This window comes from Bos indicus, chromosome 5 (assembly GCF_029378745.1).
Source record: "Bos indicus isolate NIAB-ARS_2022 breed Sahiwal x Tharparkar chromosome 5, NIAB-ARS_B.indTharparkar_mat_pri_1.0, whole genome shotgun sequence".
Lineage (NCBI taxonomy): Eukaryota > Metazoa > Chordata > Mammalia > Artiodactyla > Bovidae > Bos > Bos indicus.
This window is the reverse complement of record NC_091764.1, coordinates 51,986,990-52,010,238: the sequence shown is the minus strand read 5'-3', so window position 1 is coordinate 52,010,238 and position 23,249 is coordinate 51,986,990. Positions and strand designations below refer to the sequence as shown.

General features: G+C 36.4%; 1 protein-coding gene and 1 pseudogene across 1 annotated transcript in view; one reads left to right on the top strand and one right to left on the bottom strand.

Moving 5' to 3' along the window:
• Positions 1–983: 983 nt before the first annotated feature.
• The window catches only part of TAFA2 (TAFA chemokine like family member 2), a 558,863-nt gene continuing 536,597 nt past the window's right edge, over positions 984–23,249 (bottom strand). Inside the window, exon 5 of the mRNA XM_019960906.2 lies at positions 984–3,121. Coding sequence (XP_019816465.1) covers positions 3,110–3,121 — 12 coding nt within the window. The 3' untranslated portion in view covers positions 984–3,109. The remainder of the gene's footprint in view (positions 3,122–23,249) is intronic.
• Positions 21,473–22,146, top strand: LOC109558289 (sentrin-specific protease 8-like; annotated as a pseudogene).

The following is a 23,249-nucleotide window of genomic DNA, read 5'->3' as shown; positions in this document are numbered from 1 at the left end:
CTCCTCTGTCCCTGGGATCTCCCAGGCAAGAATACTGGAGTGGGTTGCCATTTCCTTCTCCAGGGATCTGCCCAACCCAGGGATTGAACTCACATCTCCTGCATTAGCAGGTAGGTTCTTTAACACTGAACTACCAGGGAAACCCCAGGCACAAAAATAAACATACTCAAAAGTGTATGTGGAACAAGTGAAGTCTGAAAAGTTCTGTATTTGAGAGGATAGTATTGTACCAATGTCAATTTCTTGGTTGTATAAGATGTTATCACTAGGGAATGGTGGGGAAAGGGTACACAGAAGGCTTCTGAACTGTTTTCATAACTTTTTATAAAAAATTTAAATTCAAAATCAAAGCTATTTAAAGTAATTTAAAAGGCTAAATCATAGCCATATTTGTTTTAATTAACACTCCCATATATGGTTGACCTTTGAATAATGCTAGGGTCAGGGGAGATAACAATTAAAAATCTACATATAACTTAGAATGCATCCTCCCTGTTTGTGATTCCTCCATATGCATGATTTCACCTCCCTGGAATTAAGCTCAGATTATGTAGTGCTAAAGTATTTACTGTTGAAAAAAATCCATGTATAGGTGGACCTAGGCAGTTAAAACCTGTGTTTTCAAGGGTCAACTGTATAATGAATTTCAAAGGATAAACAGTATATTCTTTTAGACAGTTTTTTTTTAATAAAATGAGTTTTGTATATTGCTAGCAAAAATTTGCCAGTTGTGCTCATAGTCAAGATGTGAGCAAGAGGCACAAGTATAAATATATCTATTTCAATTGTTTCTTAGCAAAGAAGCAACCCAAATATTGGAACCTTGTGTAAATGGCAAGATTTGCCATGGATTTTTATAAAACAATTAAAGAATATATGTCAGCTTTCCCATAAAATCAGAGGTTTTCCTGGATAGTAACTGAAGTGCTTTTAAAATAGAACACTGAAAAACAGATTCTCTGAAAATAACTCAGGAAAGAGAGTCCATTTTTATATTCCAATTTTATTCACCTTTTCTGAAGAGTCACAACATTACTGGGGATAATCTAGTTAGTATATTTGAAATTCCATTTATTTTTTCTATTGATATGCATGTATTACACTTGAATATAATACAGTATTTCCAGAGTTGTTTTAAAGGACATAGTTTAAAAAAGAGAGCATAATCTATAATTTCAAACCTAGGACAAATTCATAATTTCTAAAATAATATAATTTTCCACTTTGTTCCAAAGAAATTAATATTATCACTGATGCAGAAACTCCAGCACAACTATTACTCCTTTCTTTACAAGTTCAGACAGTCTTGAACCATTGCAAAATTCACTCAGAGCCATCTAATTGTATGCATAATGAAAATGGAAGAAGAAAGTCATTCCATGGATTTATGGGTCAGTATACTTTAGTTCAATATCAAAAGTATACTTTACAAATTTCATATTTAACAAATTTTACAGTGTTAGTCATTCTGCTGAGAAAAGATTCTGGGTAATATATTGGTCTTTGAAGATTGTTACCAATTTACCCTGGAGAGCTTTGGTCTGTAGGTCAGCCTCCATCATGGAAATCAACATATACATAATTGGCCATGTGAGTGAGTTTTAAAATCACAGAAGATACCTACACTCTGTCTAACATAATAGAATGTCTAATAGGACAATTCCTGAAGTATCTTCTTATCAATCTAAGATGAGTAAACACAGAAGCCTCTCCCTTTACAATCCTTCAAACTATACATTTACACAATATTGTTACAGAATGGCTATGCAATGTCCATTCTTCTTTCCCTCCACATAACAAATGAAGCAAAATAAAAGTAGTATAAAATTATACATTCTGTGAATAACTTAGAAAAAAAAGTACATACGTGTTTAAGGCCTTGAAATATTTGTAAGATTTTCCTTTAGAACTGAAAACCACAGATGTGAAAAGGACTACAAAAACATGGACAAAAACTGACCTAAGAAATTGTTTGAATGGGAAAACTAGAAACAAATATTTATAAATTTGAAGCCAAGGAAATGAACAATTTATTCTACCAACAGACTTGAATAAACAAATAGGCATTCAAACAGTCCTTGGAATCAAGCAAGAGACAGCCTTTTAAAAATAAGATAGAAATGACAGTTTAAAAAAATATTAGAAGAAATCTAAGCAAATAATTTTCGAGCTAAGAAATCAAAACCCACATGCATCCATGGCAATTTTTTGAAACTGAAGGTTACCTAAATACTTGACTGCTCGTTGATGATTTCTGTGAAGGGAAAAAGTAAAGATAAAAATAAAAGAAAAAGTTCACTTAAAAAAAAAAAAAAAAAAACTCTGAAAGGGAATGTACTCTAGAGGTACCAAATAGGAGTATATAATGAAAATGGTAATTCAGTTCTAACTACTACCTATTTAACTGACAGAGAGCTGCAGTAGTGTGTTAGCCTTGGGGAAACATGTCAGCTTGTCTATACATTCTTATATGATTGATGTTTTCAGATAACTATAACTTGCCAACAATAATTATTATCAATGGATATATATTTCCATTCCTTTAACAAAAGCAACTTTAAGATGTTAAAACATGTAGGCTTTCAGAGCTCCAAGGTTAGGATACAAATTAAATTGTCTCAGTCTACACCATGCCAGAGGAGAAGTTTGCAAAGGAAATGTCACTGAAGCCATGTACAATCCTAGCCAGTGAACACAGGACCCAGGAACAGGTCCATGACAGAAGGCCAGTGCACTTGAGAGACTTTCAGAAACAAGAAAGGCAGTCACATTTGGGGCCAAGAGCCCAAAGGGTAGGTGTCTCTGATACCATCCAGAAATGCCAACTCTTCAGAGAGCAACTTCAAGTTCTTTTTTTAAGTACAATTATACAAGTTGAACGCAGTTCAAATCTGATGAAATCTTCATGATACTGAAGTTCATGTAGGACTTCTAAAAAGTCTTGATTCCAAGAAGCTGATTATGAGCCATGAAATCCCCCAGAAGTAATAGACTCCAGAGTGCCACTTCGGAGCTGTATAAAATTTTTCCTTCAAGATCACCTATGAATTATGTTTGTATGCATATGTTCAGTGTAATCAGCCTTGAGGATCACTTGATTTCACCTTGGTTAATGGGTTACCTACAAAGAAAAAGAAAGTAGAATCATTTCATAACAGCTATCATCTTAAAACTCTACACAATTAAGTATTAGAAATGAATAAGTAAAAACTCAAAGTGCTGGTATTTGCTATATTAAATAAATTACTGAATTTTAAAGGACTACCATATTTAGGTATTTCTAGCTTATTAAAATTATTTTCTCTATTCTTTCATAATATTTTTGAGAGCCATTTGCAGTTATCCAAGTGACTCCAACAGTGACCAGGAAGATCTCAACTGGAGAAGTTACCCCTTTTGGACCCAAAGAATGGTTCTGGAATCCATGTTCTTTGCACAGACTTTGTGAATATAATCCAGAGACCATACACTTCACGCCAGGAGTCAGTGAATGAAAGACTTTTGTTCTTAGGAATCCAATCAGACCACATCTTCAAGAAAGCCCTTGGGATTTGGTTCCATAAAAACCATTCTTGAAATAGTTGACAAGTTGAATGCTTATTTGACTCAACTGCATTTCAGAAAATCCACTATTCATAATGCAAAAAAAAAAAAATGGGGGAGAAAAACAATTATAGTACAATCCTTTACCAAATTTTAAGGTCCCCAAAATTTCTCATGAAATTTATTAGAGCAGTATTATTAATGCTATTGTACATATTATTGAGGCAGAATCATGTGGATTTTCACAGGTACTCAAGTCAAAAGAATGTTTATTTACAGGAAAAAAAGAATAATAGCTAGAATACCTAATATGTGCATAGATATCATTATATGTATGCAGAAGAAATATGATACAAAGAGAGACAAAGATTTCTGCTGTGTCAATGAATTTCTAGTTATGCTCTTAATACCATGGTACTTAGGATTGCCTAACAGTTCTTTTCCAGTGATGCTTACAACAAAAAGTGAATTTTTAAAAATTATTGTGGATATTTTATTTTTATTTCATTAAGTAACATAGTTACTTATCTTTTAACGAAACATTTGCCAAAAGACGGGTTTTTGTTTTGTTTGTAGTTTGATCAACTATGAAAAATAAAAACATAAAGTAACAAGATGTTGCTCTGCCATGGCTGGTTTCAAATTACAGTATAAAAAAAAGGTGTAAAATTCAAACATGTATATTCTGCATGGAGGCAGCAACCATGTTTGTGTCTCTTTGGTCAGTTTCATTCCCAAAGGTGGAGCTTCTGCCTGCAAATCTGTAGCTTCTTACTCCCACTCACAGAGGACTGAACTGATGATGGAGGGATACAAACATAATGGGCCTGCTGGCCTCTAGAGATTCTGGGAGCAGGGGTGTCTTAGACAGGGCAGCGATTTTATTATCAATTTGTCTGCCACTCAGTGATTACTTTATACAAGGTCTGTGAAGGGTTCCCAGTCTGGGAGTCAGTGTAAAAAGAATATGGGGAGGACATATATTTCTATGTGTCATAGGTTGCTAATGAAGATAGCTCATCATTGTGAAAAATACAGAAATTTTACTTTTATGATACACTTTTTTGGACAAACATTGATTTAATACGGTCTTTGATTTCCAGTGGCTGAGAAAATTCACCTGCCTTTTCTGAGAATTCTCCTATTGGTTGCAGGAAGAAATCACTGTGAAATGTAATATGGGCACCAGTGTTTGAAATGACAGGAATAACAAAGAGAACAAATGATTTAGCCTCAGGAGAGGTTCAGCACTCAAGGGACACGCTGCAACAACTCCAGGAAAGTGAGTAACATGTCCTTTTGAACTACTACAAGCCCAGATTCTAAGTAATCTATTGGTGGGTATGGCAGACACATTATTACATCTTCATTCCAAGGTAAGCATTTTGTTCTGCTGGTTTATATAAAGCTGAGGAGTGATTCTCTCAACTATTTATGTATTTAAAGCTTTATTTTCACATAATTTTAATTTCAATTTAATTTCATAAATTTAATTTCAATTTCAAATAATTTTAAAAACAGACATCAAATTTACAGTATAAAACCAAGGACTTATCTATCTGAAATACAATCTTCCTCCATCTCAGTAGAGGAAACATAAGTTTATACAAACACAACTATACAATCCAGATCCTCATAAATGTACACTTATATTATGCTGTGAATTATATATATGTACATTTACATTTCTATCAGCTAAAATAATTGCTAGAAAACTAAGCTTAACTCAAAGAAGTAATTGTCTAAATAAGCATGGATTGAAACAATGAAAGCTTTTCCTTATTCTCTAATTTTACACAATGTTTCCTAGTTTTTTAATCCTAAAAAACCCTACATTTTATGAGATGAAGAGTAAGCGACAATTAATTTTAGGTATGATTTTTGCAAATTATTTGATTGTGATCAGAGGGCCCCTGTGGTTGGCATATAGTTGCTGGATTTAGGTCAGTGTGGCAATAATGACACTGACTGTGTCGTGCAATATCTGGGCCCCACAGTTTCCCGTGTGTAGAACGGAATAATCTTGTTAGCCTCACAGTGTTCCTGTGAGGATCAAGTATATTTATGAACACCTAGCTTTCTCAACTATAAAGTACCATAAAATAAAAGTTTTAGAGTTGGGGTCAGTTTTTTTTTTTCTTTCAATACATAAATCTTTAACAAGAGAACCACTGAAAGTAGAATGAGAGGATCCTACTGACAGACAAGTTAGAGGACTGCACTTAAGAATTCAAACAGAGGCTGTCGTAATTTGCCCTTTTCAATGAAATATAAATATGAACATAAATCATCACCCTCCTTGATAAGCTCCAGATTTGTACCAAACAAAATGGCAAAGCCAAAGATTTTAAAACAGGCAGATGATTCTGAATACAGGTACCTTATCACCAATTTTCATCATCTAATATGCAAGATCCAAATAACATTTTAAAAATAATTGTCTAAAACGTAATACAAAAAAATGCATTTATGGTTTTTATGCTCATTAAGTCCAAGTGACTCATAGTTAAATTCTGACATGCTAATGGGGGAGAAACGATTGCCATTTTAACCTTTATAGATGATAAACTGAAACTTTATTTTTTTTAACTGAAATTTCTTAATATGAGAGATCTCAGGCAATACTTATACAATTCAACATTTAAAAAATTTTCTTTCACTTAAAAGTAAGTTTTTAGTACACCAAATGAAACACTGCCTTTTTTTTTTTTTTTAGAACTTAAATATTATTCTCTTTTCACTCAAGCCCTATCTTTTGGATGAGGCCAACTAGTAAAAGTTTTACTTTCTAAGGAAGCTTTTCAGCAAGTTTTCAGTGACTAAAAGCAGGAGGTTGCAATAAAATCAATTTTACAGGATAGGAAATTGCATTTACTATCATGAATTCACTGTCTTCTCATTCTGAGGGCAATAGATATAAAATACTGCATGAGAGAGAGAAATGGTCCTATGATCATTACGGATATGCCTTGAGCTTCATATGCTATAATCACTGTCTCAGTAAATTTGCCTTTCCAAAGGCAGTATTCTACACAGCTGTTCTTTTTCATGCAACTTTTATTTGTGTGTGCTGCACACCAGCCAATTCAGTTAGTGAAACTGCTGGGCTGCTGAACACATGCAATAATAATAACCATTAGTATTATTATTTCTAGTTACAAGCACAAAGCTACCTTGGTAATGAGCCACCAGGATGAAGAAGCTAATCTGGTAACATTCAATAAGAAGCACCAATTATTTTTTTAGATGAAAGCATCCATTTATTTCTTCCAGTCGAACAAATCTATTATAGGGCTTTCAAATTTCTCAATAATTTATGCTAAAATCATGTCTTTTAAGTCTGCTCACCAGTTTAAATTGAGAAACCAAAACCAGGTAAATGGCATATTTGAGATTAAGTGAAGTCAACTATTTTAAAATTGTGTGTGCTCAGTTGCTCAGTCATGACTCTTCGCCTGTAGCCTGCCAGGATCCCCTATCCACAGATTTTTCCAGGCAATGGTACTGGAGCGGGTTGCCATTTTCTACTTCATACTCTATTAATTTTGTATTTTGACCATTGTGTTATATCCTCTGCCTATCTTCAAGGTAAAATAAATTTAAAAGGTTAAAAAGGAAAAATATTCAAGAATCTATTCTGTCCCCAAATGTAAAAGATGCTTTGATGTTTCTATACAGTTCCTAAAATCGTTATATGTATAGAGTCTACAGTTCTTTTTACCCTGTTTAAGTCATGCTGTTTAGGTTACCAATGGGAGACAGTACACTATGGGGAGAGACATAGTGACAAATAGTGTGAGCTCTGCAGACAGACTGCCTGAGTTCAGATCTCTGCCCTATCACTTTCTCACACTGTGGGGTTGAAATAAATTATTTAAACTCCCTGAGCCTTAGTCTCCCCATATGAAATACAAAAATGGTATTATCAGCCCTCATAAGTTTGCTATTGTGATTAAATCAGATAATCCCTGCAAAGCGTCAGTCCAGGCAAATGCTTTTCAAATATTAACAGGTGGTAACAGTAGTAATTCCCAGCTAAGACTCAAAAGGTGATACATAGGGTATCTACGGCAGAGGACATTACATCTTGTTTCTCTACAAATATTGATTTAGTTAATTTTCTGTCTTATAGTAACTGAATTTGCAATCATTCATTTCATATGCTGTTAATCAAAGTCATATGATGGTAGTTATATATAAAGAAGAAAGCACTATTGTTTTGGTTGGCTTTGGGAGAGACTGTTGTTTCAGACAAGGTGAGAGGGTATTTAATGGTCAAAAAGAATATACTTTGAAGTCAGGCTGTGTAGGTTCAATGTTTCATTCTGTTGATAACTCAGCATGTGACCTTGAATAAGACAACTATAATATTAGTACCTACATCATAGGGTTGTATGAGCTGAGGAAAAATAAATTAATTAGTCAAGTGCTTATATTCTAAGACTTCCCTGGTGCCTCAGATGGTAAAGAGTGTGCCTACAATGTGGAAGACCCAGGTTCAATCCCTGGGCTGGGAAGATCTCCTGGAGAAGGAACCCACTGGTATACTGGTAACCCACTCCAGTATTCCTGCCTGGGAAATCCCATGGATGGAGAAGCCTGGCAGGCTACAGTCTACAGGGTCGCAAACAGTAAGATATGACTGAGCGACTAACACAGATAATTATATTCCAAGGTACATAATGAGCATTATGTAAGTGGTAACTATTATTATTCAGATATGAATACATTTCTAGGCAGCTGAATGCACTGAATTCTTAGTTTTGCTCTCAATTATTTCTGTGCATATGTTACTAGTCTTGATAGGCAATTCCATTATTGGTCTTTCTGATGAATCAGCTGCCATCAGACTCTGAATGCAGGAAAAATATTTAGGAAATTAGTACTGTACTTTAACCATCTAGGCTTAAAAATAAATGTGGTATAATTATGCCAAACAAAATGCAGATCTGTAAATTTCCTTATTCATTATGTTTCTTCTGATGTATTTGAGTTCTATCCTACATCTCAGATATTTATTTTTTTAATTTTAGATATTCACTTTGCCCACCTATATAAGTTTGTGAAATCAATGCCAAAACTCTACAATATACATGTGAATCTTATCATATTAGCTTAATTTACAAAATATTCTTATTTTTCCTGGGTGGTCACGAAAATCTTGTTATGAGGAACTATATTCCTTTGAATGTAAAATAAGTCACATATACAAAATATTAAAGACAATGCCTTATGAAGATTACAAGTCAATTTCATTTTTTAAAAAGTTAAATTTTTGCTAAAATATCTGTGTAATAAGAGAAACACTTATCTTTAGACTGATGGATATTCTTTAAACAACTGGAAGGCAAGGACTATGCAGCTGTATTTCTGAAGGGAGGCAGTAGGCTGAAATGCAGTACAAGTCCAATTTTTACAATACAACTGCTTAACAGGCCCCATTTCAAATGAATGTTTTAATAAATAAATTTAACTTACTCAATATAGGTGTAAAGGAAGACTAGAATACCCTCACAATCCTAAATGCTGACTTTTTAAATTAATTTCTTTATTGAAGTATAATTGATATACATTATATTAGTTTCATGTGTATAACATAAGGTAATCTACCATTTAAAATCTTTCTGAATCAGTAACTGGATTCTTAAAGCAATCCCAATTTTTTAAACCACTAAATGCTGATTTGAATGAACTTTTCTTGCTTGGAATATAATTGCTGCTTCACTGCAAATGTATTTTTTTAATGTAGCTGTTACAAGTACATGAATTAAATTCTTGCTTCACTCTTTGTGTACTAAATGTGCAATTAAAACATCATTACTCTGCAGTAGCAGGCTTTCTCATTTAAGCAGGAGAAAAGCTGCCATTCAGTTGGTTGTAACAGTACATGAATGCGCTTGTGCTTTCTTAAAGCACCTTGTGCAATGAGGTATTATGAAATGAAAGTTTCCTATTGGTCTGAAGTAATCATTTAAGAGCAAGCTGACCAGACAGCTTTTAAGTATAGATGATGCAATATGAGGCAATGACTTACATGAATTACTGTCATAAACATGTACATCTATATAAAAAAGTAAGCCTCTATTTTGCTTTCATGGTGTTGGAGGTGATTCCGATAAGCCCTGAAACTGACTACATTTTCATATCATAGTTTAATTTTCCTTCCCAAGAATGACTGGTGCTATGGATTGGCCTCCACGTTTGGGGCAAAAAGCCAATCTACTTATCACTTCAGCTAGGGTCAACATTACTGTGAATTGACCTTGTTATCTGTTCTAGGAATTCTCAAAAAAATTTAACAGCCTTGGGCAATTAGAAATATAGTCATTTCAAACAATAGAGCTGTAGTTAATTGATTCTATGTATGTGTACCACAATGTGGGTCCCAATATGGAAGCAGAAAATGGCATAGTCTTCCTAGACTTCTGGGGAAAAAAAAAGAAAGAAAACAGAGCCCCAGATTGACTGAGAAGAGGTGGCCTTGTACTGATAAGAGTTTATAACAGTGATACTACCGTCTGGTTTTTATGACTCTGAACAAGTCACTTTAAAAAAATCTCTGAATCTCCAGGGTTCATTCACACATGCCAAACAAGTTGGCTGGACTCAGTGAGTTTCTGATTCCCTTCTGTCCCCAAACTCATGACTTTTCTTAAGGACTAATTCAAAAGAGGATAAAACTTTATCCTGATTACTTAAATTCATGGGTGGTATAGCCACCATGTAGACTTCATTTTTCTGAAAAGCCTATATTAGAATGCAGAACTAGTGAGCTTTTTACCACAAATACAACATCTGTCAGTGGCTTTCAGCTTCCTGTGCTGTGCCAATGAAGATCTCTACTAGAAATGAATCTTGGGGAACAGATGGACTTGCACCATTTCTTGGAAGTTTGAAAGCTGTGCAGTGTGCCTGCCATGAACTCTTTCTTCTATGTGAATCAGGAAAGAAGATGACTGTTTCCATTGCCGTTTATGCACATTCATCCACTCAGAGGCAGATCAGCTAACATTAACTGTTAGCCAAACAAAACATTCCCTGGTTTCTCCTTGGGTATTTAATAATTTCCTCTGGGACATTAAGAAAATTTTAAAATTTTCTTCTTCTCCTGGTCCTGCACCATACACATTCTTACATTTACTCCAGGTGGAAAATGACAAAAAAATAGATGCTTTTGAAAGACAACAGTATAATGGGGTTACACTGTTCAAACTTTATGGAAACATGATAAAGTCCTTAAAATGGGAACAGTTATTTTGAATGCTTTGAGGAAAGCTGGTAGATTTTTAATAATATTTTTCTGCTGCTGCTAAGTCGCTTCAGTCGTGTCCGACTCTGTGTGACCCCATAGATGGCAGCCCATCAGGCTCCCCCGTCCCTGGGATTCTCAAGGCAAGAACACTGGAGTGGGTTGCCATTTCCTTCTCCAATGCATGAAAGTGAAAAGTGAAAGTGAAGTCGTTCAGTCGTGTCCGACCCTCAGTGACCCCATGGACTGCAGCCTACCAGGCTCCTCCATCCATGGGATTTTCCAGGCAAGAGTACTGGAGTGGGGTGCCATTGCCTTCTCCGATATACTATTAATAGCAAAGTTTACCTATTTTTAGAGACAGTTGAGACTTTGAATGCAGTTGGAAAGGCACTTTACCTAAGTTTGATCGGTTCATTTTTTTAGACTCACTTCTCATTTATAAAGGAGTTATTTGAATGGATAGTTTTTATCCAATTTCTGTCATAAACACTTTAAAAATTTATATCTGCTCAAGCATCACAGTTAAGTATTTCAGCCTCACAGCACATGAGGGCTAACAGAAGTAAGCACTAAAAAATTATGCTTAAAAGATGATTTTAAGATAAGTGGACTTTTGGAAGAAGGATTGACACTTTGAAGAAATCTGAGTTACTGGTGTAGGAATTACCAAGAGCAACATTTTCCCTTAGCTTCTGGTTGGTTGAGTTATAAATGTAAGTTGCTCTTGGTAACAACTTCTCCTTGAGATACTTGTCTGTGTAAAGAATATGCCTCTGTCGTTTTGAAAAGAACTTGGTGAAATTTGTGGAAGCATGAGACTAGTACCATGCCTGAAGCAGCATATACTCTTTTTCATCCCTATATTCTGCCGTAAAATTAAGTTTAGAGATGACCACTCCACATGTGGTATATCTTTGGAAAAAAATCATTCTCTAAGTTAAAAAAGCTAGAATTCATTTTCTGAAGGTCAGGGCAGCATAGGCAGTGATGTTTAATATGTTGGAAGTTTCTGCTTTGTTTCTATTTCCCAAATATATTTCTCACTTTTTAAAAAATAGTCTTAATCCAGTAGTCTCAAATTCCCAAAGTTGATTAAAATATGAATCTTTAAATCTAACCAGTTCTAATTACCTAGATGCCGGTATGACATAGTTTATTCAATTAAGGGGCAATTTAACATACAAAGAATGAATGATTAGGTAAGAACACAATCTTCATTTGGCTTATGGAGATTAGGTAAAAATTTGATGGTTCCATGCTTTTCATGCTAATTTACAGACTCATAGGCAGGTTGAACACTGACAGAGGTCCACTTATACACTCAGGGTTTTTGTTTCTGTTCTTAGGAGAACAATATATTAGCTACAGGGTCTTTGTAGGTGACAACATTCGGTTGACCAACAATGACATTGGCTATTTGTGGCCAGTTTGAGGGCCTCCTATTAAAAAAATGATGCCTCCCCTTTTTCCCTTTTTATGAAGAATAATTCAGAGCCTTTTTTACTGACCACTGAGGCAGTTCTGGAGTCATTTTGAATCTTTACTCCTTAATGAAACTTCTGTCCCTTCCTTAGAATGTCACCAACGCTAGGATTTGCCACACTAACGCTCCAACATGGAGCCAGAACATTTTTGGATGTGGAAAAATAAAAAAACTATCATCAAACACAGCAGAAACCTTCTCTTTCTACTCCATTCAAATCTGAAGAGTTTTACACGTTTGCCTAAGGAACAAACCCATGTCAGGTACGCCACTGTTAAAAACATTATTACAGGAAACAGACCTGGGCAAAGGGGAATATTTCAACAACCATAAAGGGACAGCAAGACAATAACTTCCTTTACCTCCATAAAAACCCACAATGGGGACAGTTTTGCATCTTTCCTAGAGGATTATAAACTCTTAGAACATTCTTTTTATTTCAGAGAAACACATACCCATAAATAGGGCCTAAAATAAACAGCTCTTACGAGAAACTGATAAAAGGATAGTAAGCATTTCTCGTGACTATTTTGGGAAGCATTCTGCACAAATGTAAGAAAGGAGTTCATTTAAAATCAAGGAAGAAAGTGTATAAAAATCAATAGACAACCATTTTAACATAAAAGGGTAAGAGAATTGTAGAAACATTATGTAACAATATTCAATTAGAATTCGCAGACTTAATATTTGCAATTGTAACCATTCATAGGTTGCCTGCACATCTATATCTACAGTAATTTGTAATTTGCTGAAGCATGAACCTGAATCATACCTACTTTAATGCTGATAAATGAGGCCATGTCATTTACCCAGTGTGCCTGGCCATCCACGGGCCTTCAATTCTCAAGGCAGCTTTGTGGTTCTCTATCATCAACTGTGTAACCCCCACTAATGGTCTGAATGGGATTCATGACTTTTTTCAGTTGTAATTTATGACATTTTGTAGACAGACTTTCAAAAGTTTTCTTTATAATCCCTCTTTCCCAAAGTACCCCCAAAATATAAAACATGTACTACTTGATTTTCAAATATTTAAATATTTGACAGTATAACATGAATCACCTGAAGGAGTGGCTAGTAATCAGGGTCAGATAACAGAGAGCTTTGGTAAAATGAATCAAAAGTAAAGAAAAACATTTCCTACATAAAGTGAGAGTTCTGGATAGTTAAAATTAATAGCAGAAAGAAGATTAATCATGTCATAATATAAAAAGATATTTTCTAATTTTGAAAAAAAAAAAGTGAAGTGAAAGTGAAGTGGCTCAGTCGTGTCCGACAAACAAAAACAGGTCTTTGTGCAACAAGAACAGATCCCTCTTTCCCATCATTATCACCTTGGCCTCTCTCTACCTAACCAGAAAATGTGAGATAAAAATGATTGTCTGAGGAAGAACGGAATTTTGGGTTCTAGTCACATTTACTTTATCCAGATATATCAGGGCCAATACAGTTATGAAGTGGGTCAATGTCATGACTTGCCATGGTCACATGTGACTGAAGGCAAAGGGTGAAGTTGGAGAAAATTTAGAAGAGCTTCACATTTTTCAGAAAAAGCAAGGGACAGATGAGAAATACACTAATTCATATTTCCAGGCCTCCATTTTCTTCACATTGTTCAAAAACATGGAAAGCCTTATAGATGGTTCTTTAATTTCATTTCTCCCCATTGAATATTTTTAACAATGATAGCATTTTCTCCAGATGTTTATCTCTAATTAGTTTCTAGACCCTAGTCATCTTCTTAATCAGTTCCCCCCTGTGTCTTATTGTTACTATCTTAATCGAAGCCTTTATTCTGGTTTGTGGGGTTGGAATAACCTCCTAATTTGTCTCCCTGAGTGGTCTCATGCCTTGGAGCTTCTCCTCCTGTTTGCTATCATGATCCTAAAAAGAAAAAGCTATAAAAATGTCCAATTATAGAAGGAAATCTAAATTCTTGCTGGTAATACAGACAGTCGTTTATGATAAGACCTCAACCCACCCAGCTTCATCTTTCCTCTTCCCACCCTCTTCAGAGATACACAGACCCAACTCCAGTCACACCTAATGATTTAATCCTCCTAGGACTTGATATGCCCTGTCCTATCTCCTTATCTTTGGATACATTTTACCTTTGCCTAAAATATTTTCCTTTCAAACCTCAGAACAAACGTTACCACTTCTAAATCATAAGCCTTTGTGATTCATCCAGTCAACATAATAGATGGAAAACATACTTTTTCCATACTTCTATATGGGGAACACATGTATACCTGTGGCGGATTCATTTCGATATTTGGCAAAACCAATACAATATTGTAAAGTTTAAAAATAAAATAAAATTTAAAAAAATAAAAAAAAAACCTATCTTATTGCATTATGATTATTTATTAACCTGTTTGTTTCTCTCACTTAACTATGATGTACTGAAAAAATATTAGCATACATTTTGTTTCCTCAGTGCTAAGCCGTATTTCATTCCAGGTACATAAATGATGCCTGCTGCTACTGCTGCTGCTGCTGCTGCTAAGTCGATTCAGTTGTGTCCGACTCTGTGCGACCCCATAGACGGCAGCCCATCAGGCTCCCCCGTCCCTGGGATTCTCAAGGCAAGAACACTGGAGTGGGTTGCCATCTCCTTCTCCAATGCATGAAAGTGAAAAGTGAAAGTGAAGTCGCTCAGTCGTGTCCGACTCTTAGTGACCCCATGGACTGCAGCCCACCAGGCTCCTCCGTCCATAGGATTTTCCAGGCAAGAGTACTGCAGTGGGGCGCCAAAATGATGCCTAATACTTACTAAATGAAAGGATGAAATGAGGAATGGGTAGGTGGATGGATAAATGAACAAATTAATGTATGAATATAAGGGAAAAGTGATAAGTAATTTCAGAAGGGAAACTAGAGATACTATTTGGATTCTCTGGGAATAGCAAGAGGAATGATTAAGTGACCCAAAAGGTCAGTACCTCCATTTAAAAAAAAATTATGATTATTCCCATGATGCTGTGGTTTCAGAATTTGAAATTATAGATATGCATGGGTCTTGACATCAGCTTCACATTTGTACCTCGGATATTTAAATTTATTCTCATTTGGAGAAGGTCTGATTTTTAAAATGAAATTAATTCAGGAAAATAATAATGCAAGAAGATAATAGCAATCTGTGGTGCTTTAATTGGTTTTAGACTAACCACTTGGGATGTAGGAAATGTCCAAATAGATACATCAAGGTTCATTCTGGCATATTCATTACAGTTAATATTTCAGTTAAAAATTATCCTAATTAAAAAAAATCACTCTCTTGAGTAATTTGCATACTTCTGCTTAACACTGTCAGGATATTTTCTCATGAAATACTATGTGGTGACAATTACCCTACATCTAGGTATTACATGTTCACTTGCATCAGGTATGGTGGTACAAATGAAATATCAATTTTCCTATGATGTAACAAAGTAACAGATACCACGATGAGCGCTTTGTTCCCAAAATACTGTACATGCAATCTCTCTCTCTCCACCATACATGCTATAGACATACTAACTTAATTTATAGCCTCCATATTTAAGATGCCTCACCCTTCCAACCACCACTTTATTTTTTCAAATAAAGAGACTAGTATTTTTAAAGGCAAACAAGTTCATTTTTGCTTAGCAAAATGCAGCTGACTGCATTTTCTGGTCTACATTCTAATGCCAAAGACAGTGAATCATTCTGCTCCTCAGGGAAACCTGGAATCACCCTTCCTTTGCATTCATTCCTCAGGTCATAATTGCCAGCATCAGTAGACAGCTGAGTGCACATCCATTTTCTTTTGCAATCCTCATGATTATTATGTGAAATTTTTCAACTTTTACAATTTATTGTTAGTCTTTGTTACTAAGTACTATTATCTCCAGGTTATAGTTGAAGAAACTGAAGCTCAGATAACTTAAAAGTGAAGCTTCTCAAAGAAGCATATAAGTGTAAGTGATACTCTGGGGGCTGTGATCCCTATTTGGGGGGCTTTAAAACTAGTGAAACAGGTCCTGCATACCTGGTTCTTCCATTCATTTGTTTGACTAATATTTACTGAGCACATAATAAGTGGCAGGCACTGTCCTTTGTATGGGGGGAAAAAATCACTGCTCCTGTGAAACTGACAATCTAGAGAGCCAGACAAATGACAGACATGACCCGTAAAATTTTTAAGTATGTTAGGCCATGCCAACAGAAAGTTAAGAGAAACAAAAGGATTTTTGAGGCAGGAATATGCAAGTTCAGTTAGATGGGGAAGGCTTGCTGAGAATGTGAAATTGCAGGAAACACCCACAGAGATAAGAGAGCCAATCAAGCTGACATCTGGAGGAAGAACATTTCAGGCGGAAGGAACAGCATGTGCAAATGTCCAGAAACAAGAAAAGTAAGAAGGGCAGGGTGGTGGCAATGGAGTAAGCAGTGAGGAGAGTGGTAGTAGATGAAGTCACAGACGTTTGTTCATTTGTTCATTCATCTATTTCTTTGTTTATTCCACAAGTGTTATTGCTCCTATGTTACTAGGGTAAAAAGGGGCAATGCAGATACTATCCTTGTTCTCATGGGGGCACAAAAAGAAACCACATTGAAGTTATCAGAAACACACATGGCTTTGTATGCTCCTCCCTCTAGAAGCCTCATTCCTGGAAGTTGGACCTGGAGAGAGCCTAAGTACATACGTACATACGAGACCACGATGACTTCTTTTCATAATGGACTCTCTTCCTATTCAAATATTTATTCTTATAACTTAGAGGGCTACTGTTCTTTCTGTTTAGACAATGAAGGCTTGCAGTGTTTTAAGGAAGAGGGTAGTCAGGGACTGTATCCACACACATAGGGCAAGCAACAGAAGTTTTTCCTGGCAAATGTTTTCCACTGACTGGTGGCAAAGAATTCCTGCATAACATGAGTTACATTCACTCCTACTGCAGCTAAATTGAGACATCTTCTAGTATAGAAAACCAATCTAGAAATAAGAAGGTCACTCATCCCTCCATTGTAGCACTTAGTTTTTCATGTCTACAAGAAAAGCTTTAAAGCCATGTTCCCTCCCCCTAACTATTCAGCTGTTCTTGAGCTATTGAAGTTAAAGAGAAATGTGAGTTCAGTCATGAGAAAAAATACCATATCTCTGCTTTTAGAAGATTCTGAAAGAAAGAGATGGAAAAGCAGCTAAACTAATATCCAAAGTACAGGGGAAAGAATATCTTAGGTGCTACCCCATCCATGGCAAACTCATTTGAAATGTGTACTAGAGGGAAAGCCAAAAACTATTTGGTCCATTTAGGCTATTCTACTCAAATATTTATTCTTACAACTTAAAGGGTAGATTGCCTGCATTTCATCCCAGCTCCATTGCTTATTAGCTCTGAAACTTTGGGCAACATTTTCATTTCTCAATCTCCTCATGCATAAAATGAAGATAATAATCATGACTATCTCATGACATGTTTGTGAGGATTAAGTGAACTAATATGTGTTAAGTGCTTATAATACTTCTTGATAATACTGAAAACTTAGTTATTTTTACTAATTCTAGTAAAAAGGGAAGTAGCATGAAGCAGTAATGTATGCAGAAAGTCACTTATGTGATTTCTTCATGAGGAATTAAACCTTTTATTAGGAAATATCCCTCCTTAACAGTAATTGTTGCCACAAATTCTTCTTTACTACTAGTATTACTGTATCACTTTTTGTTAGGTTAGTTTTTACATAGTGTATTTTTTCTGGTTTGTTTTTTTTTTTAATTTTGTTTTCCCTTATTTTTATAGTTCAGAGGCACTATATATAACAGGTACTCCTGTTAAATAACATATACTTGTGTTTTGATTTTTTGATCCAGATTGACAATCATTGTATTTGCCTGTTATTAATAATTGGGTCATTCAGGCCTGGGGGATTTGGTATAATCACTGACAAATATGGGTTAATAACTACCAAGTACTTGCTATTTGTTTCACTTATTCTAGATTCCATTTTCCTCTCCTTTGCCTTCTTTTGTTAACACTGACAGTTACCTCCAAGGCTTTAGTAACTCCCAAGACTGGACTAATCTCTCTTGCTCTTCACCACCACTTCTCCACCCTTCCTCCCTGCCCCCCACCCCTCGACCTTGGATTCTAGACTAGATGCTCTTCCCTTTCTTGTGGACTTTTCAATGCCTCCAGGTATACCACCTTATAATTTGTCAAATTCTTCAATCTCCTTTTGGGGGCAGGAAAGAAGAAAGGGGTACCTTGACCATATTACTAAATATCCATTACTAAAAGTGAAAGTCAAGTTATGTGGGATCAGTTTTAATGATGAACTTGGTGTTGATTAGTCATCCAACAAATTAAGTAACAGTTCAGATTTACTTTGGTATTTACCTGCATCATACCTCTGCATTATAATCATGTTTAACTCAAGTCTTCTCTTCAAACTTACTTTCATCTAATGGTCAGACTAGAAATTAAGTTGCTTATACTTCACTGACTATATTTTCTAGTTTGCCTTGGATAATCCTGATTTACACCTGTCGTCCTGACTTCCTGTTGGGTCTACCCTGGAAATAAGGCCTCAGGACCATAAATTCTATTATCACCTACATAGAGTAATTACCCTTATTGTGGAAATTTGAATTTTAATAAATAATTCCTGAATGTTGAAATCTTTAAGCTATGAATGAATGACTCTCTGATACAAGAATATCAGCCACTGAAATTCAGGCAAAAGGGGAACATAACTTGAAGCATAAAACATTTCTGAAACCCATTAAATCACATGAAATTGCTAATAAATTTTTAAGGCTGGCATTGAAGAAGGGTTCCTAGATATAGCTCTGTACTAAGTTCTTCAACCTTTCCATCATAAAAATGAGACATAGAGGTTGTAATGTGAAAAATTGACTATAATATTATTAGTTAGTACTATAATCCAAGGTCATGAACTCTGAAAAGCAAATTAACACTATTGCATAAACTATTACTTTTAAGATAAAATATTTGTTATAATAAAAAGGCAAATAGGCTTTGTACAAAATCTAGGTCTATTTCAAAACACTGTCTTAAGTATAGGGTTCATTTCCTGAATTTGGGGGGTTATGTCTATTAGTTTATAAGTAAAAATTCTATTATGATGGAACTTTCCCAATTTTGCCCAAACTTGAAAAAGGCAATCATTTGTAAATTTCAATTTCTCCCAATTAAAAAAAAGTTTACATGTTTGACTCATATGAATGCTCATTAACTGATGATGAGGAGGAGGAAAATGATGAATTTAGGATTTTCAGAAAATTAGGCAGGCAGTAATTATAAGCAATGGTTAAGAGCATGGGATTAAGAACATCAACCAGCCAGGGAGCTTATCCTGAGGTAGCTATTTGTCAACTGTGCAGCCCTATTATTTCACTCTCAAAAACCCCTCCGTTTTCTTCCCTATCAGTTCAGTTCAGTCACTCAGTCATGTCTGACTCTTTGTGATCCCATGGACTGCAGCACGACAGGCTTCCCTGTCTATCACAAACTCTGGGAGCTTATTCAAACTCATGTCCATTGAGTCAGTGATGCCACTCAACCATCTCATCCTCTGTCGTCCCCTTCTCCGCCCTCCTTCAATCTTACCCAGCATCAGGGTCTTTTTCAAATGAGTCAGTTCTTGGCATCAGGTGGCTAAAGTATTGGAGTTTCAGCTTCAGCATCAGTCCTTCCAATGAATATTCAGGACTGATATCCTTTAGGATGGACTGGTTGGATCTCCTTGCAGTCCAAGGGACTCTCAAGAGTCTTCTCCAACACCACAGTTCACAAGCATCAGTTCTTCAGCATTCAGCTTTCTTTATTATCCAACTCCCACATCCACACATGACTACTGGGAAAACCATGGCCTTGACTATATGGGCCTTTGTTGGCAAAGTAATGTCTCTGCTTTTGAATATGCTGCCTAGGTTGGTCATAACTTTTCTTCCAAGGAGTAAGCATCTTTTAATTTCATGGCTGCAGTCACCATCTGCCCAAAAAAATAAAGTCAACCACTGTTTCCCACCTATTTACCATGAAGTGATGGGACCAGATACCATGATCTTTAAGCCAACTTTTTTACTCTCCTCTTTCATTTTCATCAAGAGGCTCTTTAGTTCTTCACTTTCTGCCATAGGTGTGGTATCATCTGCATATCTGGGGTCATTGATGTTTCTCTCAGCTATCTTGATCCCAACTTGTGCTTTATCCAGCCCAGCGTTTCTCATGATGTGCTCTGTATATAAGTTAAATAAGCAGGATGACAATATACAGCCTTGACATACTCCTTTCCCAATTTTGGAATCAGTCTGTTGTTCCATGTCCAGTTCTAACTGTCGCTTCCTGACCTGCATACAGATTTCTTAAGAGGCAGGTCAGGTGGTCTGGTATTCCCATCTCTTGAATAATTTTGCACAGTTCATGGTCATCCACATAGTCAAAGGCTTTGGCAGAGTCAATAAAGCGGAAATAGATGTTTTTTTGGAACTCTTTTGCTTTTTCAATCATCCAATGGATATTGGCAATTTGGTCTCTGGTTCCTCTGCCTTTTATAAAACCAGCTTGAACATCTGGAACTTCACACTTCACATATTGTTGAAGCCTGGCTTGGAGAATTTTGAGCATTACTTTACTAGCATGTGAGATGAGTGCAATTGTGTGGTATTTTGAGCATTCTTTGGCATTGTGTTTCTTTGGGATTAGAATGAAAACTGACCTTTTCCAGTCCTGTGACCACTACTGCATTTTCCAAATTTGCTGGCATATTGAGTGCAGCACTTTCACAGCATCATCTTTTAGGATTTCAAATAGCTCAACTGGAATTCCATCACCTCCATTAGCTTTTTCTTCCCTATACAATTAGATAATCCCTATCTCATCCCACTACTGTGAAGATTAAATGCAATAATGCCTGTAGTGAGAATACAATAAATCCTAACAAACACTTTGATTCAGTACTTGAAAATAAATATTTTCAAAAACATAAGTTTAGGCCCCATTTCATTGCCCTCAGGAGGCTCTACCCAAACTTCTTTTCTTCACTTTACAGCAGAGGTGGGAACCTCTGCCTTAGAGAACTAGAGGGGAATGTTACAATTTTGGGGTAGAAAACTCTGGATTTGAGACTATAGCATTGCTTTTCCAGCCAGTACAGAGCTGTTTGGAGGCTGGTAGGGATGGTGAGGCCTGAAACAGCTTCTGGAATTTCTGAGCAGCCCTGGTCAATACCAGATGGACCCAGTAGTTTTGAGTTACATGGACAGTCTACTGTGGCAATCAGACTTCTCACTACTGGATCCTCCAAGCTGGCTCAATGTTCATGTTATTGGGTTTGCCTTTGAGTACTTTTCCAGCAGTCAGTTTCATGACTGCTCTGACCATGTCTACTTCATCAGCCCCGAAGTTACTCAGTTCATCAAGTGCACTGGCAGCCCAGCAGAGACTGCCATGTTCCTTGAACCCTTGGACCTCCCCAATAAGAGTTATATTTTTAGCCATCAATGATAGTTCCAACCACACAGCTGGGGGAACCCACTGGAGCTTTTTTGGTTTATCTGCAAGATAAAAATGGTCTTTTTCATTATGATTCTTATGGTAATAGTAACTCACTCCATGTGAAGCAGGTAGCAGAGAAACTGGAGGCTTTCTTAGGCTTTCTTCTCTTTATGGAAGAGAAAACCCCTGCTCAACAAAACAGCTATGACTGTGGGATGTATGTGAAATGGAACACTGAGGCCTTGTGTCAGAACTTCTTTAGACAACAGCCAGAATCACTACTGCAGCTACTCGCTCCTACATACATCACAGAGAAGAGAGAAGAATGGAAAGATCTCACTGCCAGACTTGCTAAAAATGAGCTGTTGAAATATATTTGACTTTTGAAGTCTCTTCCTTCTGCTGTCCCCAAGTGTTGGAGGCTGCAATCTCAGTGCCTGAGGGAAGATGCCTGGGAGAGGAATGCTTAGAATGCTTACCTTCTCATGAAAGAATGTTGTCTTCTGCATTATTCTAGTGGAAAGTGTCACTTTAACCCTAACTTCAGAGCAATATGTTCTGTAAAGATGTCTTCAAAATATGCACAAAAATTGATTAATTCCCTTTTGGGCTCCCTTATACACATTCAGTTCAGTTCAGTTCAGTCGCTCAGTCATGTCCGACTCTTTGCGACCCCATGAACTGCAGCATGCCAGGCCTCCCTGTCCGTCACCAGCTCCTGGAGTTTACCCAAACTCATGTCCATCGAGTCGGTGATGCCATCCAGCTATCCTATCCTCTGTCGTCCCCTTCTCCTCCTGCCCCCAATCCCTCCCAGCATCAGAGTCTTTTCCAATGAGTCAACTCTTTGCTTGAGGTGGCCAAAGTACTGGAGTTTCAGCTTTAGCATCAGTCCTTCCAAAAAACACCCAGGACTGATCTCCTTTAGAATGGACTGGTTGAATCTCCTTGCAGTCCAAGGGACTCTCAAGAGTCTTCTCCAACACCACAGTTCAAAAGCAAGCATCAATTCTTCGGCGCTCAGCTTTTTTCACAGTCCAACTCTCACATCCATACATGACTACTGGAAAAACCATAGCCTTGACTAGATGGACCTTTGTTGGCAAAGTAATGTCTCTGCTTTTGAATATGCTATCTAGGTTGGTCATAACTTTCCTTCCAAGGAGTAAGCGTCTTTTCATTTCATGGCTGCAGTCACCATCTGCAGTGATTTTGGAGCCCAAAAAAATAAAGTCTGACACTGTTTCCACTGTTCCCCCATCTATTTCCCATGAAGTGATGGGACCAGATGCCATGATCTTAGTTTTCTGAATGTTGAGCTTTAAGCCAACTTTTTCACTCTCCTCTTTCACTTTCATCAAGAGGCTTTTTAGTTCCTCTTCACTTTCTACCATAAAGGTGGTGTCATGTGCATATCTGAGGTGATTGATATTTCTCCCGGCAATCTTGATTCCAGCTTGTGCTTCTTCCAGCCCAGCGTTTC